Source organism: Sciurus carolinensis, chromosome 17, assembly GCF_902686445.1.
Source record: "Sciurus carolinensis chromosome 17, mSciCar1.2, whole genome shotgun sequence".
Classification (NCBI taxonomy): domain Eukaryota; kingdom Metazoa; phylum Chordata; class Mammalia; order Rodentia; family Sciuridae; genus Sciurus; species Sciurus carolinensis.
The window spans coordinates 41,888,539-41,910,404 of NC_062229.1; the positions used below are offsets into that span (position 1 = coordinate 41,888,539).

Sequence of the window (21,866 nt, forward strand, 5' to 3'; positions counted from 1 at the left end):
AAAGATTTTTCTAGGTATTTTAAAGGGAATATTCTGGCTTTTTGGGAATAGGGGCAAGGGATGGTGCAGGAAGACCAGTTAGAAAACTTATTAGTTTACATAAGGGATCATAGTGACTTGTAAAAGTTCCTTGAGGACAGCACTTTGAGTATTTTTTTGTTACCTGTGTTGTTAGCTCCTGGAATAGTGCTTTTAAACATTAGGTATTCAGTATCTGTTGAATTAAGTACTGATAGCAGTGGAAATGGGGAGAAATCAATGGATATAGGATTTCTTTTTGTAATGGAATCAACAAGTTGTTGAATTGGATGTGGGGTGTGAGGAAGGGAAGGAATCAGAGACTTAAAGGTTTTGGTTTGTGAAACTAAGTGGACAGGAATACCATTTAATCGAGATGGAAAATTCTTGGAGAGCAGGTTTCAGGAGAGGAGTCACTACCTTTGTTTTGGACAAGTGTAACTACTTGTCCGTTAAATACTATTCATGTACAGGTATTAGGCAGTTAGATATATGAGTATACTACTCTTAACAAGGGTTTGGGCTGGGGATGTAAGTTATGGTGTTACCTGATTATAGAATACAGAGACATCCAGACATAGAGAATTTGAAACTATAGAGGGAGAAAAATGAGAGCATCACTGATTTGTTCAAGGGGATGCAGATATTGAAACTCAAATTAGGTAGGAAAATTGGATAGTTGACAGCTGTAGACTGTACCCATATCTCATTGTTGAATGTGTCACAGATTTGGGATCAAATTTGTCTTTCATTCTAAAGATGTTTGAGTGCCAGGTAGGGTAACCAACTGCCCTAGTTTGCCCAGTTCTGTCCTGGTTTTAACACTGAAGTTTCTATATACCAGAAAACCCATCTCTGGCAGACTAGATGGTAGGTCATCCTGGTGCCAGATAAAAAACTATTCTGAGAATTGGTGTTGTATTTGATGCAAATAGAGTTAAAATTTCAGAAAAGGTTGGCATGTTTTGATAAAAATGATTTGTTCTTAAAATACATTATCTTTAAACTTCACATATCAGGACATAATATTAAATAAATGTTTTATCAGGGGGACTACATAGTGAGAGGAATTAATGGAGCAGAAAGTAAACTCTACTACCAAAAATAAATTCGTTTAATTTTTTTTTTTTTTTTGGGGGTGCTGGGGATCGAACCCAGGGCCTTGTGCTTACAAAGCAAGCACTCTACCAACTGAGCTATCTCCCCAGCCCCAATTCGTTTAATTTTTAAGTATGAATATAAGATCTACCCTGAAATTTGCAACTGAATGTTACAGTCCTAGACACTTGTAGACCCTCTTGTCTCTGAAGCTGATTCATTTTAATGAAAATTGTGAAAACAAGGTTGAGAAAGACTGGATCCAAATGGAAATATGACCCTGTAGTTTAGCTTAGTAGAATGGTTCTCATACAGGAGCCATACCTGCTTTCCACCTGCACCCTCTTCCTCACTCCAGTGAAGATGGATCATCAGAGATTTGTGATGGCAGTTTGTATTGTCTTAATATCTGAAAGATACTGCCAGCATTTAATGAACAGGGGCAAGGTTTGCTAAGCAAGGAAGGAATCACTACCTATGATTAAGAATTATCTGCAGTGAAAATTGTCTCAGCAAAAATTCAAGTTTGTTGAATCCTGGAATTCTTGTTGACTTTTTAAAATGTTCTTGGATCTATTGCATTAAACCTGTATTTTTGCCCTTTTCTGAAATTATGGTGCTCTTAGTTAAACTTTTGGCCACACCTATATATTCTTTGAGGACTGATTGTGAAGCACGGAAAGAAAAGGAGCAGGGCAGGGGCAGGGCAAGAGCAGCATCTCTATCTTACTGGTGCCCTCTCTTAGGTGTGGACTGAGAGCTACATCCAGATACCTGACCTGCTGTTTTTCATATTTCAATTCAAAATCTCACCAAATTTCTTTTTGGTAGTAGAGTTCAATTTCAACTCCTTTAGTTCCTTCCATAACCTGTTTACCCACCTTTCTCAATGCTGCTAAGCTAACAGTGTGCGATCAGATGTCTCCGTATCTGGAAGCCACATATCTAGTCTCTTCCCAGGCTTCAGCATAAGATATGAAGTGTTTCCTTTTTTTAAACAATTTTTATTAATCTTATTTTTTATTTGATACATGATAATTGTATATTTTTATAAGGTACCATGTGATATCTCAATTGCTATGTAAATCAGGTAATGATCAAATCAGGGTAATTAGTATATCCATTACCTTAACCTCTCACATCTATATGGTGTGTACATTAACTATTTTGAGATATTACAATACATTGTTATCAACTGTTATTTTGCCATAGAACATTAGAATTTATTTCTCCTAATTATAGCATTGTACCCATGTACCCTCTCCCCAGTTCCCTTACCCCTGGTTTCTATGTTGGAAACATCATTGTGTGTGAATTTTTGCCAAGCATTTTGTATGTAATTATCAAAGTTGTAGATATGTTCTCTATTTGTTCATCTCTTGCACTGTTTGTGCAACTTATGGTTTTTGATCTCTGTTCAGTCTAAGATGGGGTCAATTATAGCAAAACAATTAAGATCATACTGTTTGAACCAGCAACTTGGGAGGATAAGGTGGGGAGACTGCAAGTTTGAGACCAGCATGGCAACTTGATGAGACCCTGTCTCGAAATAAAAAATAAAAAGATTCAGGGATATAGTTCAGTGATAGAGCACATCTGGTTCAATCCCCAGTACAGCCAAAAAAAAAAAAAAAATCATTCAGTTTGAATCCTTGCTCTGCTAGTTATTCTGTAGCATCAGGTAGGTTATTTAACTTCTCTAAACCTTCATATTTTCATAAAAAATGTGAAGATAAGCATAACAGGGTGGTTTCAGTGTGATTGTGAAAAATCTTTGAGATAATGTATATAAAATGCTTGCATAGTACCTATAACTCTTTAACACAAATGATAGCAGTGTTTTGTTGTTGTTGTTTTTATTTTTTGTTTGTTTTTTAAGCTATTGTGGATAACACATGGACTTTGCTGACCTCTTCTAGCTTTTTTAAAATGCTCACCATCTACAAGTCTTTCTATACTACATAATGCAAAAACCTTGTGTCTCATTTGCAGTTGGCAAAATTATTATTTTATCACTGTAGGTTCTTAGCACTTTGAAACGTGAGTATGTTTTCATTTCACTGTTTTCTTGGTTTTATAATTTGCCAACTATTTTAATTGTGTGTTTAGTATATTTATTTCATCTTAAAGCCTTCTGATTATACTATGGGTATTCATTGAATGATTCTAAAAGTATGTTTTTGTTTTGTTTAGACCACATTTTTATTATTGTTAGTAATAAAAATAGATATGGGCTGTAAGCTCAATAGTAGAGCACTTGTCTAACATGTGCAAAGCTCTGGATTTTGCCGGCATTGCAAAATAATCCAGTTTTGAATTGACTCTTAGTGAATACTTCAAAGCTAGTCTTTAAAGACTTGAATTTAGAAGAGTCGTTAGGCTCTTATATAACTTCCTTTTAAAGTATATTTTAATTTTTAATTGACATAGTAATTACACATGTTTATGTGATACAGTGTGACATTTTGATGTGTATACAGGGTGTGATGATCACATCAGGGTAATTGACATATCTATTACCTTAGACAAGTATCATTTCATTGTTTTGGAAACATTTAAAATTTTCTTTTAGCTAATTTGTTGAAGTAGTCAATTAATTGTCAATTAATTAATAATTAATAAAACAATAATTCAGTTAACCATAGTTATCCTGCTGTGTTATATAAATTCTTATTGCTCCTTTAGTATGACTCTTTCTCTACTATTGTTATTATTTCGTAGGGACTAGGAATATGTATTTTGCAACTCTTATTCCAAAAAGATAAGATATTTTTCTAAAGGTCTTTTGAACTGTATTAAACAAGCTGAGTGTTATTTACTAACAAGAAGACAAATTTTCTTAATTTTCTGGTGTGGGTTTAGGCATTATCTAGCTTTGTATTAAAAAAGAGTTGTTATGGTTAAAAAAAAAAAAACACAGTTGTTAAAATATGATGCATTCATTGATGTATTAGACCAAAGGGCATGTTGGAGGAAAATTGTTCAACTCTTGGTGGCTGGGAAGCAGAGAGAGGGAAATGTCACTTCAGGAAAGATCAATTCTTTCAGGGCTTGCCCCCAGAGACCTACCTCCTCCAGCCATGCCCTACCTACCTGCAGTAATTACCCAGTTAGTACATTTAAACTAGGATGAATTGATTAGGTTATAGCTCTCATAATCCAAACATTGCACCTCTGAATATTCCTGTATTAACACAAGAGCTTTAGGGAACACCTCGTATCCAAATCATTATAATTGTCTTTATGATATATATCAGTATAAAACAAAGATTGAAATTTTTCCCAATTTTATCCATTCCAGGGAGAAACACATCTTATATTTCCTAAAAAAGCTTCAGTTGAACAACTACAAAAAATTCGTGACCTGATTGCCCTAGAGAGAAGTAGTAGATTGGATGGATCAAGTAAGAGCCTCAAAGTAGAATCATCTCAGCAACCTGCAACCAGTACCCAGCTTCCTACAACACAGTCTTCAGATCCTAATGGGGTAACCCAACACACAGGGGACCATCAAGGGCAGTCATCAAATCTACCCTCTGCTTCAAAGGTAATGTTAGAATTAAATCTTTTTTTAACCATTCTCTCAAAGTGTTGAAACAGCAAAAGCTTTAGAATATGTTATGATTTATTCCTGAATTTATGGCTCAGATATTCTTGGTTCTTATAATTCTAACATATCCAGATTTCTTCAGTGCTTTAAAATTTTCAAATTTGTGCAGAAGTAGAAGAAGAAATAACTTTCTTTTATTTATATTTTAAAACTTGTGACTTATTGCTTCTGAGGTTTCTTTATCATTTATAAATATACCTGTTATCTTGCCTTAGGACTTAAATCATATACAAATTAGCATTTTTTATCTTAAAACAAATGGACTTGCTGAATAGGAGTATCACCATCAAATTAAATTTTCTTTAATTCATTGACATTTTTATTTGGTGGTGCTGGGGTTTGGCTCACACATGCTAGGCACACACTCTACTACCAAGTCACATACCCAGCCTTTTTTATTTTATTTTATTCTCTTTTGAAACATGTTGTCACTAAGTTTCCCACATTGACTTTGAACTTGAAATACTTTTGCCTCAGTCTCCAAAGCTGCTGCAACTAAAGGTGTGTGCCATCACACCCAGCTTATTGCATTGATGTTTCTAATCCAAATTTTACCTACTGTTATTTGCCATGAGAATTATTAATTCCAACAGCCCAACCATTGTCAACATCTTAACTAAATGAAAAATTAATTTATTTGAATTTTAGGTAAATAAAAATGTATTCATATATTAATAGTGGATGCTGGAAAATTAGTGAAGTTTAGTTATTGGCATACATAGATGTATACTTCAAAGAACTGAAATTGATTTTGGGTATCTTACAGATATTCTTTATAAGCCTAAATGATCCATTTTTTAGAAAATATTCTTTTATAAAAATTCCTTCTGATAGAGCTCAATAAGTATTCTCCCAAAAAAAACTTGACCACATTTTATTTTACAAAATATCTTTCCTGAACTAAGTTGTATTTTGTTAGTGTTCTGGCTCAGGAAATCTCTTTATATTTCCTAAATCATCTTTAACGTTCCTTTTTTTGCTTCTTACCCTTGCAATTAACCTGGGCACCATTAAAAAACATAAGGTCATTCTATTGCCAAAACTAACTCTATAGTTTGGAAGAAAATAAGCTTTCTCAGAGATGTATGCGATTAATAGTCTATTATTTATCAACTCTTACTTCTCCAGTCCTGGAAACAAAATATTTTTTTCTGTGTTCCGTAAAGGAGTTGGAAAAAATTGAATGACTCTTGTTTTTTTATAGGATCCCTGGAATATACATTTTTTTCCACATATCTGTAACAGTTTATTTAGAGAAATAATAGGTCACCATCAAGTTGGATTCCAGTAATGCAATATATTTTTATACTTTGTGTAATTTTTCATCTTAGGCGAATAAGTATTGAGCAAGTCACTGTGAGGGAGTGTGGCACATAAAAACAAATAATTATATAGTCTGCAGGGATCTTAAAATTTTGTTGGAGAAACAAATTGAACAACACAAGAAATGTAAATAATTCATGATATGTATAAGAACCATTTAAAGGTACTAGGTTGCTGTGCCTTTTTATTTTTTTTTTAAGAGGTTTATAGTTATACATAGTAGTTGGGTTCATCCCAACAAACTTACACCTCTGTGGAAATCAATTTCAGTTCATTGATCACCCTGTTTTCCCACCCCTTTTCCCTCCTGTCTTCTCTCCCGTCTCCCATCTCCTTCCAGTACTCTACTTGACTTCCTTTCACTTGTCTATTAATTCATATTTGACTTTTTTTATTTTATCCTATCCTTCCCTCCCCCTTTCCTTTATTTTACTCTAGCTTTCACATATGAGAAAACATTCTACCTTTGAGTTTCTGAGTTTAGCTTATTTCACTTAAATGATAGTCCCCTTTTCTGTCCATTTAGCAGCAAATGCCATGATTTCATTCTTATTTTAATTCATTCATCTATTGATGGACATCTGGGTTGGTTCCATATCGCTGCAGTATGCTGATTATAGATCTATGGGAAAAATACCAAGGAGTGGGATAGCTGAATCATACTTTAATCCCTAGTTTTTTGAGGAATCTCCATACTGCTTTCCAGAGTGGTTGTACTAGTCGGCAGTCCCCCCCAAAATGTTCAGGTACCTTTTTCCCTACAACCTTGCCAGCATTTATTGTGGTTCAGTATACATATTCTTTAAAGTATTTTGCTATTTAAACTTTTAATCACCATTAGTTGCTGCCATATAGAACTTAATAGTTATTTTCCTCCTGCCTTGCCCATCTTGAGTGGGACACTAAATAAGGTTATGATGGATCAAAGTCAGGGAGCAAGAGAGAGATTTAAACATTTAACCTGTATATAAACTAGATAAATCCTGATGAACTTGTGTAATTGTATTTCTTTGGTTACAACTGTATCAAGCAAAATTTTGAAAATATAAATCAAGAATGATAGTCATTGTTGAAATATGCTTTAGTGCTTTTTCTTTAAGATTCAAAACAGCAAAAACAATTTTTAAAAGTTACAGAGTTCCAGAATATTGGATGCATTATTTCCAGTTTTATGATTTTGTCTAAATTGAAAGCATTCTGAATTATGATTTGCTTAAAATATGTATTCAGCTGTTTACACAGTCCAAATGTATGCTATTATTTGACACATGACTACTTTTAGAATGTATACAAAATTAGGAATTTTTTATGAACTCTCAGTTACAGTTGTCTGTGAGGCATATTGGCATGTATTTATTTAAAAGAATTATAATTTGTGATTATTTCATTGAAATTTTTAAAAGAATATAGTATTGACAGTACTGATCAAAAATAAAATGAACTTGTTTTTGTTTGGGGGTTTTTTCATTTGCTTTTGCAGTGCTGAGGATTGAATTCAAGACTTCACACATGCTAGGCAAGCATTGTTCCTCTAAGCCATGTCCCTACCAAGCTAGTTAATTTTTAAACTAATTTTGCCTCATAAATCAATAATAAGGCAGCATTTTAGTCTGAATCTTTATAAGAGAAGAAATCTTCTGTTTGGTCATAACATTTAAATGTTCAGTTTCTTGTTTGTGAAACTACCACTCTTAAAGTAATACCTATATGCTCTTCATTAGGGGATTGTTTAAATTGCAGTATGTCCTTATATTGGCATATTTAGCATCTGTAAAAAATGATATTGGCTGTTTTGAGATGGAAAGCATTATTATATGGGAAAAATATAAACCGAGAATTCTAAAATTAAACTACATAAATAGTGTATATGTGTGTAACATTTCAATTTCTCCTATTTAAAACATGCATCTGTCTCTCTAGAGATAAACCCGCATTCTCCCTTGAATGTGTATTCCTTGCTTTACCCCAAAGGTTGTTTTCTTTTGAGATCTCCCCCATTCTCCCTTGAATATGGATCTACTTTCCCAGCTACATCACTGTCTGTGCCCTTTAGAAAGTAATAAAAATAGAAACATACATACATATATGTGCAAAACAAGAAGGTTTAGAGAGCACTACATGGACATAACCATAATTTCTTCTGAGTAGTGAAGTTATGGGTTATTTCATATTATTTGTACCATTCCAGAATGTTTTGCAACAACATTTATTACTTTTATCAATAGGAAAAGAAGTTTTTTTGGTAAGAAATAAGTTTATTGAATTCCAAGTTGATTAAAAAGGTCATTTAAAATGTATTATTAGATAGATCCTTTGTTTAAAAACAGACTTTAAATTTAAAAGTCACAAAAATAAAAGATGCATAAAGGTTGAAAGAGGACTAGTGGGCTTATAAAGCCTTGCTCCTTTATCAAAGAAGTAAATTTACTAATCCATCTTCCACTGATGATATCACATGATTTGACAGAATTACATGCATTGAACTTTTCTTATAAAGGCTTAAATATATCTCACATCAGAAACCAAAATAATTGGAAGTATGATTAGTGAAGAAAATGTCTCTAAAACAGATTTCACATTTTAAACTACCATTTATACTCCAAATAACTTTTATTCTGTCAGGCAATTAACTGCTGCCTTATGTAGCATTAGTACATGGTTACCCAGCTGCTGTAATCGCCATGCAATCAGCAACCTTCTATTTTTATGGCTTAGTTGTTTTCAGAGTTGTGCCAATGAATATGTAAAGAAATAAGGCAAGAAAATAAACGATTGTTCAAGATCATTTGGATGCCATTAAAACCACAATGAATGAGGTAATTTCCAGATTGAAAAGGATTAAATTGGAAATAAAAATACTCTGGATGAGTTCTTACCCTTTCAGTAAATGAAAATCTGCATATAAGAAAAAGATACCACTTTAAATACCTCATTTTTATAAAAATTCTGAATAAAAATGTAAACTTTTTTTCTGGCTTTAATATCAGTTCTGCTAAAGAAGCATATTCTTCTCCATGTAAATTCCCTGTATTTCTTTTCACCAAATTAGTATCAGATTTCTTCTGTCTGCAGTTGGCATTCATCCCTTCTGTTTTTAGGGGTTTTGTTGTGGTGGTGGTTTTGGGGTTTGGGATGTTTGTTTGCTGTGCTGGGGATTGAACCCAGGTGTATGTTCTACCACTGAACTACATCCCCAGTCCTTTTTGTAGTTTTATTTTGAGACAAGGTCTTGCTAAAGTGCCCAGACCGGCCTTGAACTTGAGATCCTCCTGCTTCAACCACCTGAGTTGTGGAATTACAGGCATGTGCCACCCCATCCAACTCATCCCATAGTTCTTTATAATCTGTTTAAGCCATCGTTGAGGCTTAGTGAAAACTACATCATATAATCTATAATCCATTTAACCAGGCACATTTGAACTTCAAAACTTTGTAACATGATAACTGCAAAAGGAAGAGTGAACATGCCATTGAGCATGTTACTTTGAACCCCCTCTATTTTGTGGCATTTTCTCCCTTCCTCAGAGTAGCTTCTCCAATCTGTGAGGGAGCCACTATTAATCCACATATTAACTATTATTATAATGTAACTGCTTTATTTTTTGGACAAAAAAAAAAAAAAAAAAACAAATAAAAGTTCAGATATTTTTTTCCCACATCCCAGTGAACTGTTCTATACTTGTTACCAAACCCAGGTTGTGAGGCTCATCCCATGGAAAAACCAAGGTCCCTGGGACTAGGGAAGAAAGAAAAGCTTTATTCAGTGACTAAAGAATGGAAGAGTGGGAACCTGTGCTTACAAGGCAACTTCTCAATTTCAGGGAATTGAGGGATTATAAATAGAGTAGGATTAATGAGGGAGTCAGGGGCTATAATGGGCAAAAATATTTATGTCTTTTCTGGGAATAGGTGCCCCCTTTTTTTTACTCCCTTCATGGTGTAATGTTTCCAGTCACTGTGGCTGGTAGGTGTCTTTATCTTTGATGGGGAGAGGGGACTTTAGAGAGATGAAACAAGTCTAGGTCAAGTTAACCCTATGTTATTATATTATTATAGTTTTAGACAAAACACTTCTCGAAAGATCAACATGTCTTCTTACAGGGCTGAGTAGAATCTGACCTTCAAAGGTTAAACTTAGAAAGGAGACAGACACAGTATAAAAACAGAGATGCTAAGCCTTTTCATCCTATTCTAGTCACCCATCAATATTCAGCAGAAGCACACTTCAGGTTCCTGAAGAGTAACCTAGTCGACTGCTATCATCATAACCCACACATTAGAGGTGTTCTGGTACAGTAAAGATAATGGGAAACTAATGTATTTCCCAGCTGTGTGATATCCCAAATCAGTGATTTTTAAGTCAACTAAAAGCAAATGAAGCTAGAGAATTTATTCCCACCCTCCTTGGTACCACTTTGGTGCACTTAACCCGCTCTGAAACACCACTTGTACAACTCAGTCTTTTGAAACTTGCTTTCCTTGTTAACACTATTTATTACAAGACTGTACTTATTAAGATCAGTGGTCTCCACTGTTGCCAAATTTAATGGATTTATTTCAGTTTAATTTTACTTGACCACTCAGTATCTTTAGCTCATTTGGTCATTTTCTACTATAAGTGATTCAACTACTGATCCAGTTGCTCATGTCAAAAATCTGTGGATCATCCCTGACATATTTCACTCCTTTTCTAACTGCTTCTTGATTCTACTTCTAAGGTTTTTTTTTTTTTTAATGTCCATTCACTTTTTCTGACAGTATTATATGAGTACTCTAGTTTAAGCCCCCACCTTTCTTGGAGTTCTCCAATAAGCCCCTCTCAGATTTTCTGATGTCCCCTTTTTCCATATAAAAGGTAGAGTGGTATTCCAAAAAAATACATATCAGATCCTTTTATTCCCTTGCTTAAATCTCTTTAATGTCTTTTATTATAATGGAAAGAGACCAGAGAGATCTAGCCATTTCTCAACCCAATCTTATCCTCAAATTTCCCTTTCCACCATTTTCCCCTTAGTGTTTACTCTGTGTACTGAATACCTTAATATCTCTGAGCCTTCAAACTATGCCAAGTGTATCCTCCTATGTACATGCTCTCCAGCTGCCTTCCCTTGATTATTCTGTCAGGAGTGGTCTTTTTCCTTTCTCTCTGTTAACCTTTTCTTTTCCTTTATATTTTACCACAGATGTCATTTCTTTAGGGAAGTCTGTATATAGAACCCCAGTTGTAAAGTCTCATTTTACCCTTTGTATTTGCTTTATAATGCTTATATATCTGTGAATACAGTTATTTAACTTACATTATATCCCCAATACCTAGCAAATAGAGGATCAATAAATATTTGAGTAAATGAACTTTGTTGTATTAGTATATATTCATAGATTGCTTGCTCTTTGAAGGTAATGTCCCTGTTTATTTTGATCTCCATTATTTTTCCAATATCTAACACATTCACACAGACAAATATTTGTTGAGTTACAGTAGTAGTTCTGTCATGTAATGCTTTTTCTGTCTTACATCCGTCCCAGTGCTTACTTACTGTATTTGACAATGGTTTGCATTTTTTAATTGATCTCTCTACCTTTTAATATGTATATCTAACCAGTTCACATTTACTGTAGTTGTTAATATGTTTGAATTTATTTCTGAACCTTATTTTGTGCTGCTAATTTTTTTTCTTTTTTTTTCTCTTTTTGTTTTGTTTGGCTCAATCAAGTTTTCTTCCATTATTTCCCCTCTTTAAGAGTTAGAAAATCATCATCCTTTCACTTTCTAATTATTGGTCTAAAATTTCTAATGCAAATATTGAATTTTATATTTTTTTCAAAAAAATTTTTTTGCTCCTTTGTCACCTTGCTTATGAAAAAAAACAAAAATGGGAGATTTTGATTTCCAGTTGTGACTAGGTACTTAGACCAATCAAAACTTAAGTTTTGCCAGTTTTTGTTTGTTTAATTGATTACTTTTAATCCCATTCCTACTCTTGAGTGTCTTATTTATTTATACTATTTATGTAGGCTGCATATTTACATATTTTTTAGTGGTACTGGAGATTAAACCCAGTATATGATATTTTTTGACTAATTTACCTAATAATTCTTTTAGGTAAGATTTTTGGAGTGACATTTTTTGTGTTATGCTACATCTAAAAGTATATTTATTTTGTTCTGTATGATTTGTTTGGCTAGGCATGAATTCTGTTGTAGTCATTTTTTTCTCAGAATTTCAAAAATTTTGCTTCTTTACATATAATGTTTCTTATTGCTTAATGGCTTTTAGAAATTTCTTTTTTAATGATGAGATGCCACCATATATGCCCAATTTTTGTTTTGTTTTCTGTCGCGCTCCCTGCCCGCAGAGAAACGAGACGCAAACCTGGTTCTTTTATGAGCTCTTTATTTTGCGCGCTTACTTTCTCATAGTTCTTTCTTTGTTCTCCTCTTTGAGGAACTTACACTTCAATATCTATAGTACAGTAACCAATCAGCATTTTTCGCACGAGGGGAGAGCATTAACAGATACAGGCAGCAAAGGCAGGCATACAGTGGACCTGTACTGTCCATAAGGGAGCTTAGCCAATCCCTGGAACTTCCTCAAAATAATGTCAGTTGTTTATGCAAAAGCCAACCGCACTGGCAGCCTGCCAGGCGCCATCTTAGCCTTGCCACACCTAGGGCCAGGGGTCCGGCCGAAACCCCGACAGTTTTCCATTCATACTGGTTATTCACTGTATGAAATTTACTTCTATTATTTCTTTGAGAAGTTTCTTTCTTACATTGTTTCTACCCTCTTTCTAGAATTCCTGTTAACCAGATTTGGAAACTTACGAATTTATTTTCAATGTCTATTCTTTTTATGTCTCATTCTTAGAAAATGCCTTTGCTAAGTCTTCTGATTGATTGATAACTCTTTTGTTTGTTCTTTTTGGTATCATCTACGCTTTCGTCATTTTGGTGTTTAAATTTTTATTTCTACGATCCGTAATTGAGTCTTTGAATACAGATGGCTTGAGTTAAGGTTTTCCAACTTTACAATGGTACAAAAGAAATACAATACATAATCAGTAGAAACCATACTTGGAAGTCTGAATTTTGACTTTTCTTGGGCTAGTGATAATGATGGGCAGTGGCAATGACAGTGATCTACAGATTCCAGGCAGCCATACCATCATAAGGTAAACAACTTATGCTCCAAACTACTGTCTTGCTACACTATAATGTTCAGTAGGTTGGGTATATTAAATGCTTTTTTAAGTTAAGGTATTTTTAATTTATGACTAAGTTTATCAGAACATAACCCCTTCAAGTCAAGGAGCATCTGCACAGTAAATCTCAAATGCTGAAGGTACCCTTTTTTTAGTATCTTCTGTTTAAAAATTTTTTTTCCATTTTTTCATTGTAGATGGATATAATACCTTTATTTATTTTTTATGCAGTGCTGAGGATCAAAACCAGTTAGGCTAGTGCTCTACCACTGAGCCACAATCTCAGCCCAGTCTTTTATTTTTGCTGGTATTGCTGTAGGATTAGTTCTTCTGATATTGATTCTAATAACTCTCCTTAGCAGTATGAGTTGCTTTTGTGGATCCATGTGCACTTGACAGTTCCTGCTTGCCTATATGTAAATAATTGCATTTGTTTCCAGCAACCTTGAAGGGGGGTCAAGGCAGGCAGCATGATACAAAGTGTCAGAAGCAACTGGTCCTGACAAGTTGGTTACTCCTTTTCTTTTAGGAACCTAAGCATGCAGTCTCACAGCTTAGAGGCATATTTTTTCCCTCTAAATATATTATTGAGGATATATTTAAACAGGAATATGCTGTAGATTCCAACAGCAGAAAGAGACCTTGAAGTAAATATTAGAACAGCGGGACTCTGCAGGAAAATTATGTAGTCATTTTGGCTTTTCCCTCATTGACGTGCCAAGACTCCTTTGCTCTTGGAATTTAATTTATTTATTTTTTTTTTAGTTGTAGATGGACACAGTGCCTTTATTTTATTTATTCTTTATTTTATATGGTGCTGAGGATTGAACCCAGAGCTTCACACATGCTAGGCAAGCACTCTACCACTGAGCTATAACCACAGCCCCATCTTGGAATTATTTTGAAAACATTTTTGACCTTTCATCACCACTCTGTCTAGGGGTGTGTGTTGCCTTGGTTCTTCCTTTATTCTATTCATATCTGCTTTTCCTCTTTTAGGAGTTTCTAGATTTCCTAATCCCTTAAAATCTTGCCACCTTTGCTAGTATCTTGATTTAAGCAGTGGTCAAGAATTCTGCATATTCCTGTTTAAATATGTCCTCAGTAATATAAGTAATATATTTAGAGGGAAAATATAGATATATGTTAGATTCTGAACCAATGTGGCTATAAGGTATTATATTTGGGGTATAATTATTGTATCTCAGTGAATCCATACCATTTCACTCTATGAAATCACAGAACCATAGAGGTTTTAATATGTTTCATTTTTGTAGCACATAGTGAAAAGCTAATTTCAGAATTTTTTTTTTTTCTATTAGGTTACTGCTGATTCATCCATTCTAAAAGTTCTTCAGTCCAACATTCAGCATGTGCTACTCTATGAAAATCCTGTTCTCCAGGAGAAAGCATTGACTTACATTCCGGTCAAAGAACTAAAAAGGAAATCACAAGAAAAGTTGTCCAGAGCTAGAAAACTAGATAAAGGTAGTGATTTTCCATAAGACTATATTGTTAAATATGCATCATTGCTAATTAAATACTGGACAAGTGCCTTTTTCTATATACACTGTAAATAACCCATTACTATATAGATTTTTTTATGCTGTTATTTTGTTTAGTTTTATGTGGTGCTGAGGATGAACCCAGTGCCTCACACATGCTAGGCAAGTGATCTGCCATGGAGCTATAATCCCAGCCCACTATATAGATTTTTAAGAAGTATAATTATAATAGATATATCTTAACTTATTAAGAAAATTATTAAATTATAAAATATACAGACTATTCTAACCACTTTTAAGTATAGAGTTTAGTGCTGTTAAATGTATTCATGATGTTACAAAACCATGACCACCATCTAGCTCCATAATTCTGTCTTATAAAACCGAAGCTCTGTGTCCATTAAAATGATCACCTGTGTTCCATTCCCCCCCGCCCCCACCTCCAACCTTTGGTAATCACCTTTCTACTTTCTGTCTGTACAATATTGACTACTGTAAATATCTCATACAAGTGGAATCAATGCAGTATTTGTCTTTTGGGGACTGGCCTTTTTTCCCTTATCATAATTTCTTCAAGATTCATTCATTTTGTAACATTGCAGAATTTTCTTCATTTTAAGACTGAACATTATTCTATTATGTATATATACCACATTTTGTTTATTCATTCACCTGTTGATGGATACTCAGATTACTTTTATGTTTTATCTGTTGTGAACAATGCTGCCATGAACATGGGTATAAAGATATCTCTTTGAGAGCCTGGTTTCAATTATTTGAGGTACATACCCAAAGGTGGAATTGCTGGATCATATTGTAGTTCTTATTTTTAATTTTTTTGAGGATCTGCTGTACCCTTTTCCATAGAAACGGAACCATTTTCTTTCCTTCAGTGCCCAGGGTTTTCAGTTTCTTTACATCCCATCCAGCATGTACTATTTTCTGGGGTTGTTTTGTTTTGTTTGTTTCCTTTTATAGTAGCCATAATAAGGGTAAGGTGGTATCTCATGGTAGTTTTGATTTGCCTTAATGTTGATTGGTCATTTGTGTATCTTCTTTGGACAAAGAGCATTCTTTTAGAAAGCTCTTTGTTTTTTATTTAACTTGAATATGTATATTCAGTTTAATCATTGATAATGGAAATGTTTTTAGGTAAAGTAGAACTTTAACCCATGAAACAGATGGTAGCATTATTAGTAAATTTAAATTAGTGAATTTTAAAGTGAATCTGACAAAAACCATTTTCAGAATTAATCCATATGATCAGATCATTGACTTTTTGTTAATAGAGACATTATTGAGTGGATTTTGAAATTGTTTGTATAAAGTCAGTGCTGATACTTACTGTTTCACCAAGCAAGTAATTTAATCTCTATGCCTCAATTTCTATTGAAAATGGGAATGATAATTTTAATAAGATAGTACATTTAAGCAACTCAGATAAAATGCCTGCTGCATTCATCGTCATTGTTACTGGATGGTTGGTTGTTGAATATTTGTTGTTATTGATGGTTTTAGGATTTTAATTGTTAAATTTTCCAACTACGGTATTTTTACTTTGAGTTTTTATGTAATGGGTTCTTATCTCTTAAGTCATTTTCTAGGGCAAAAATTGGGGGTGGGTGATTGCTCTGGTTTACAATAAACAATTTTAACTAAGTCAACCTTCAGAAACACTATACTGCTTTATGTTAACAGTGCAGGTACTTTTTTTTTTTTTTTGCGGTGCTGGGGACTGAACCCAGGGCCTTGTTCTTACAAGGCAAGCACTCTACCAACTGAGCTATCTCCCCAGCCCTAGTGCAGGTACTTTTTAAAAGAATTGTCCCAGTTCTTTCCACCTATCCCTTGTGATGTTGCTGTCATTTATTTTGCCTTTCTGTTTATTGCTATTGTTAAAGTCATGCTTTAGATCAAGTAAGAATAAGAAAAATGTTTTTATTGTGCCTTCCCTTATTCCTTCTCTGTTATTCATTCTTTATGTAGACCCACTTTTTCTGACCTATATCATTTTCCTTTTCCCTAAAGAACTTCTTACCATATTTCTTTCACAGCAGGTCTGCTGGAGGTGAAGTCCCTCAGTTTTTGTTAACCTGATAAAGTTTTATTTATTTCTTCCTCACTTTTGAAGGATAATATCACCAGGATATAGAATTATAGGTTGGTGGGTTTTTCTTTTAACACTTCAAATATTTCACTTTATTTTCTTTCTGCTTGCATTTTTTCTAATGAGAAGTCTGTTGTATTTTGTCTTTATTCCTCATTCAAGATCTTTGTCTTTGTTTTTCTGCAGCTTGAACAAGATATGCCTTGGTGTAGATTTTTTTGTATTTGTCCTTTTTGATGTTCTCTGAGCATCTTGGATCTGTGGTTTGTGTGTCTTTTGAGAATTATTAGACATTATTACTTCAAATATTTTTATGCTTCCTTCTCTCTTCTTCTGATATGCCAGTACATTTTATTTTACCTTCATTTATCTCTGTGCTTCAGTTGCCAGAGTTTTTAGATGTTCTGTTTCATTTTGAAATTTTTCTAGTGTTCTACAATGTTCTGTGTCTTTTTCTTTCTTTTTCCTTTGCATTCCATTTTGGGAAGTTTCTGTTGATCTGTCTTCAAGCTCATTGATTCCTTGACTGTTCCCAGTCTGCCTATGAAAGGCATTTTTCTTTTGTGTTGCAGTGTTTTTAATTTCTAGCATTTCCCTCAGATTTTTTGTTATTGTTGTTAGGGTTTCTGTCTCTCTACTTACATTACTTATTTGTTCTTATATGTCATCTACTTTTTCATTAGAACTCTTAACATTTAAACATAAACCATGTAAACATAAAACATATAAGATGGTTATTTTAATTCCAAAATATATGCTATATCTGAGTGACCCTAATATTTGCTTTGTCTCCATAGACTGTTTTTCCTTACCTTTTTAATACACTTTGAAAGTTTTTTGTTAAAATTTGATCATAATAGGTAATAAGAGCTGAGGTAAACAGACCTTTTGGGTAAAGATTTATGTTACTCTGACTCAAAGACCATGTTTAACATATGTTACAGCTGTAGGTGTCACAGGCTTTATATGCCTGTGGTGCTCTGGTCATACTAGAGCCCTTGTTGGAGTATTGGTAAGGTACTGGGAGGGTGTGCAAGATCCTTGGTTTAATCCCCAGCATCTAAAAAAAAGTACGGGGGGGGCTCGATAGTGTTTGGACTAAATCTCAGTGTTTTAGTGAGCTTTTATCCCTGGGTGTTGCCCTTGTTGATGTCGTAGCTTCTCTTCCTCATAGGTTAAGACAGAAATCTAAAAAAAAAAAAAAAAAAAAAAGCAGAAATCTTTTGGGGGCTAGATTCAGGGAAATGCTGTTTCCCCAGTTTAGTTAATACTCCCATAGAATCCTTTTCCCTGGATATTAGGCCTTAATTGTGTAGAACACTTTGGGTATAGTTCACAATTCTTATTCTTCCCTTCTCTTTCAGAATCATAAGGAGTCTTTTATGTTTATTATGAGACCCTTGAGGTTCCCCAAAGCAAAATGCACAGAAGTGTGGGAAACTCTTCCAGTACTGTATTTCTTATTCCCAAATTAGACCATATTCAGTCTCATACTCTACATTTTGTCAGTGTTATCATTTAAGCTGGGTAGTGGCACATACCTGTAATCCCAGCTACCCAAGAGGCTGAGGCAGGAGAATTGCAAGTTTGAGACCAGCCTGGTCTCAAAATAAAATGTTTTAAAAGTGTCTGGGAATGTAGCTCAGTGATAGAGGGCTTACCTAGCATATGCAAGACCCTGAGACCAATTCTCAGTATTTGGAAGCAGGGGTTACCATTTAAGTGTTCCTAGAAATTTATAGATCCAGGTAAGCACATCTTGGCCACAGTTCTCTGAGTTGGCCTGTGGCCTGTTTCTTAGGATTTGGGAGTGACCCTTGCCTCTGTGACCTCAGCTCTCTTTTGATTCCAGGAACAGTCATTGATTTTCAGTTTGATGGCTTCTTGGAAGAAACCAGAGCTGCAACTGAAAATGCCTATGAGAGTTAGTTTGGTTGTATTTATTTATTTATTTCCTATTTTAACCTTTTTTTGGGGGGGGGCATCAGGGATTGAACCCAGGAGTGCTAACCACTAAGTCACATTCTCAACCCTTTTTATTTTTAGACAGGGTCTCAGTTACCTGGGGCCTCACTAAGTTGCTGAGGCTGGCTTTGAACTTGTGTTCCTCCTGCCTTAGCCTCCCAAACTGCTGGGATTATAGAAGTGCACCACCATGCCTGGCCTTTTGCATCACTTTTTCCATATGTCATTTGCTTCCCCTTGTATTTTGGTGGTCTTTGTATTTTAGTGTTACTCTGTGCTATTTTCCATGTTTTTGATGACTGACCTAAGTCTTAGACATAATTCTGCTGACTTTGAAATCATTCTTTTCTTCTTATAGTAACAGGTTTTTTTTTTCCTAACATAAAGTAACAGTGTATATCAGTATGTGCTCATGCTTCAGTGTAATATCATCTTTTATACACCCTATATAATTGCCTATATATCAGGTACTTACTGAATACATTCTGTGTTTGAGTCATTGGTCTGGGCCATACAGAAGAGAAACAATAATGTAGCCTTACCTTAAGATGCAACTGAACAGGGAATGAGAATTAAAATAAATTAGCAACTGGGTGTGAGGCAGGTTCCAGAAAATGTAACATGTGAAGTGCAGATTGAAAAAAGAATATGTTGCCAAATGAATAAATTGCTGGGAGAAATATGTCAGAGACAGAATGCTTTAGTTTTGTTCAGTACATTCTTTCTCTCTAGGCCAATAACATTTAGGAAATAGCTTAAGGAACAAGAATCCCACAAAAAGGAGCCTCAGATGAATGGTGTGGTTATCCTGATGTTTTTGTCCATTTGTCCTCACCATGGGAATGGTCATGGCAGTGTACTAAGAACCCTTCAAGTTCATTAGTTTAGACTTTAGGTCCATTTCCCATAAAATCTACTGATGATCCCTGTTGACATTTGTCCCAGAATTTTTCCCTCTTAATTGTTATAAATGTAATTGCATGGGTGTGTTTTTGTTTGTTTTGTTTTGTGGGAAATAGGGTTGAAGATAAATAGTTCACAACTTCATCACATAGGAATATGACTTTTAAGATCTATATAGATACTTTTTCACACTTAAGAAGTTTTAACTGATATAGGAAAGAAGGAACATATCAGTTGGTAGTGGAGTAGAATGACATATCAGTAAAAGACCAGGCTTTTCCTTAAGGGCCAAGAAAATCAGTGGGATTTATAAACTGAGATGTCAAAGGCCGTAACAGTGCAGGAAGTTGTAGTGAACAGCATGTGTGAAGGCAGAAGAGTGCAGGCTATTTGGGAACAGTAGTAAAGTTTGGCCACGTGTAGGGTAGGATGTGTGTAAAGCAGTAATGGCAGAGCAGATAGGTTGAGACCATATTTTGGTTGATTTTCAGTCTCAAGTAGATCAATTGATACTGAATTTGTCTTTAATTTTTCCAAAAAGAATTAGAGTTAATATGAAACAAATGATATTTCTAATAAAGTTTGAAATATAAAATAAGGACCAAAGAAATTAAGAGAGATCACATATCTTAGCCAAATAGCTAATCCATATTGTTACTGTGATTGAGCATATAATCGGTACAATATATAACTCATTCATCAGAAAAGAGGAAATAAAATGTTTCTTAGGAAGTCACAAAATATGCTTAACTGTTGAAGTTTTAATGAGGGACATCAAAACTGTGGTTAAAGAAGATTCATCTTTAATAGTTTGTAAGATGAACAAAAATCAAGAGAGCATGGAGAGAATTGAAACATGATAGAAATAGAATTTACATAAGAGTGTGAACAAGGAGACTGCAGGGGAGAAGGCAGATATGAAAGTTGTTTTGGTGATAGAAAATATGGTATAAGGAGGCTGGGGTTGTAACTCAGTGGTAGAACACTGGGTTTGATCCTCAGCACCACATAAAAATAAGTAAATAAAATGTACTGTGTTCATCTACAACTAAACATTTTTTTTAAAAGGAGCTATGTATACATGAGGAGGATGTCAAAGATGACTGTCTAATTTTGAATGTAGGTAACTAGAAAATGAGAGGTGTCAATGAGAACAGGGTTTGAAGGAAAAAAGCGACCAGTTTGAGGTATATGTTGTACATCTTCTGAATTGCCAGGTTGAAAACATAGGCCTGGGAATTTGATAAGAGGTCAAGTCTTGAAAGGCACTTTAGTGTGATAGGAAATGAGGTAGCTGAGATTGAAAACAAAGGGATTGCAGAGGTTCTTGGAAACACTGTAGCACTAGCCACAATGGGTATTTGCATTTAAATTGGTTTAAATTACGTGAAATTAAAAATTAAGTTATTCAGTCACATTCAAAACATTCCAGGTACACAATAACTACAGGTTGTTAGTGGCAGCCCTGTTGGACAGTGTAATGTGAAATTATTTCCATTGCTAAAAGTTCTGTTAGTGGCACTGTTTTAGAATAGGATACAGGAATACGAAGAGTAATAAGTGAAGGAATTTTGAACATTTAGTTAAATAAGTGGTGGTATTGGTATAATGAATGTATTAATTAGGTAGGGTTTGGTTGGGCTATTGGTAATAATAACTCCAGTGGCTTAAGGATTATAATTCTGTCATGTAAAAAATTATTGAGATAGGGCCGGGCACGGTGGCAGACACCTGTAATCCCAGCAGCTCAGGATACTGAGGCAGGAGGATCTTGAGTTCAAAGCCAGTCTCAGCAAAAGCAAGGTGTTAAGCAACCCAGTGAGACCCTGTATCTAAATAAAATACAAAAACACAGGGCTGGGCATGTGGCTCAGTGGTCAAGTGCCCCTGAGTTCAATCCCCAGTACCTCTTCCTCCCAAAAAACTATTGAGATAGGAAGTGTGTTGTTATTGGTAAGCTATTGTCAAAGACCTACAAGCCCTTTTATCTTTTGGCTCAGGCATACGTGGTTTTCATCCTTCCCATCATCTCATAACCTAATCTGTCTGGTGGAGTACCAGTCATTACATTTGCTGACCAGACATCAGGAAGTAAGAAAGGAGAAAAAGCAATAAAGTTTATACCTCTGATCCGA

General features: G+C 34.5%; 1 protein-coding gene across 1 annotated transcript in view; it reads left to right on the forward strand.

The window, feature by feature from the left end:
* Ngly1 (N-glycanase 1) overlaps positions 1-21,866 on the forward strand; it is a 55,801-nt gene that overhangs the window by 9,680 nt on the left and 24,255 nt on the right. The window contains exons 4-5 of the mRNA XM_047530541.1: positions 4,418-4,663; positions 14,574-14,739. Of these exons, the coding sequence (XP_047386497.1) occupies positions 4,418-4,663; positions 14,574-14,739 (412 nt within the window). The remainder of the gene's footprint in view (positions 1-4,417; positions 4,664-14,573; positions 14,740-21,866) is intronic.